This window comes from Volvox carteri (assembly GCF_000143455.1).
Source record: "Volvox carteri f. nagariensis unplaced genomic scaffold VOLCAscaffold_18, whole genome shotgun sequence".
NCBI lineage: Eukaryota > Viridiplantae > Chlorophyta > Chlorophyceae > Chlamydomonadales > Volvocaceae > Volvox > Volvox carteri.
The window spans coordinates 1,741,280-1,742,126 of NW_003307561.1; the positions used below are offsets into that span (position 1 = coordinate 1,741,280).

At 64.1% G+C, this 847-nt stretch overlaps 1 protein-coding gene across 1 annotated transcript in view; it reads right to left on the minus strand.

The window, feature by feature from the left end:
• VOLCADRAFT_117582 (uncharacterized protein) overlaps positions 1-847 on the minus strand; it is a gene marked incomplete at both ends in the record, with an annotated part of 37,166 nt that overhangs the window by 9,802 nt on the left and 26,517 nt on the right. Inside the window, one exon of the mRNA XM_002950428.1 lies at positions 10-523. Coding sequence (XP_002950474.1) covers positions 10-523 — 514 coding nt within the window. The remainder of the gene's footprint in view (positions 1-9; positions 524-847) is intronic.

Below are 847 nucleotides of genomic sequence, written 5' to 3' on the forward strand. Positions count from 1 at the left end.
CTCCCCCACCCCTCGTCCAGAGCCGACAGGTACAGCAACCGCCGCCGCCGAGGCGCACGTAGCTGTAGCCGCCGTCGCGCCGCCACCGACCCGCGAGCCCGTGCCGCTCCCGTGCTGCTGCAGCTGCTGTAGCAGCAAGCCCACGACGTCCGTATCGGCGGCGGCGCCGCCACCGACTCCACCGCTGCCACCGCCGCCGTACAAAAGCCCCTGGCTCCATGGCATGCTTTCGGGGACGACGGCAGCGGTGGCGTCGGCGGCCGCACTGAGGGCGCGTTGGCCGGCGCATGGTGACGTGGACATGGCGGCGGCGCTGGCGGCGTCCCGCAGGCCCCGGAGATCTAGGTGTGACGGCATGCAGACGAGACCGCTCCACGTCTTGCCGGCTCGTACGGCATCCCACAAACTGTCCAGCGCTGGCGGGTCGTAGGCAAAGATCCGATGTAGCACGTGATCTGGATCCATCAGACCCAAACCAGGCGCCGCTGGCAGCCCGACGGCATTTCCCAAATAGGCAACAGACCTGAGGACGTGGAAGCGGAGGCGGCGCGGGTTTGACATGAACGTCGTTTGTGAAACACGCACACGCACACGAACGCCGTACGCACACACGCCACCCATTCGCACGGTATTTCCCCGACCTTTTCTATGACGGTCATCCCGCCCAGCACAACACTTCATGTCGCTCTCCAATCACGAGCTTTCCTTGTAAACTTGATGCTTCTCCACCAGCTGGTCAAAAGTGGTGAAGAGGTCGTTGAGGAACGCCATGACTCGGTGGGGCGGAACCTGACCACACATGCTGGTGAAGGAGGCGATGTCTGTGTACGGCACATAGAGATTCGAA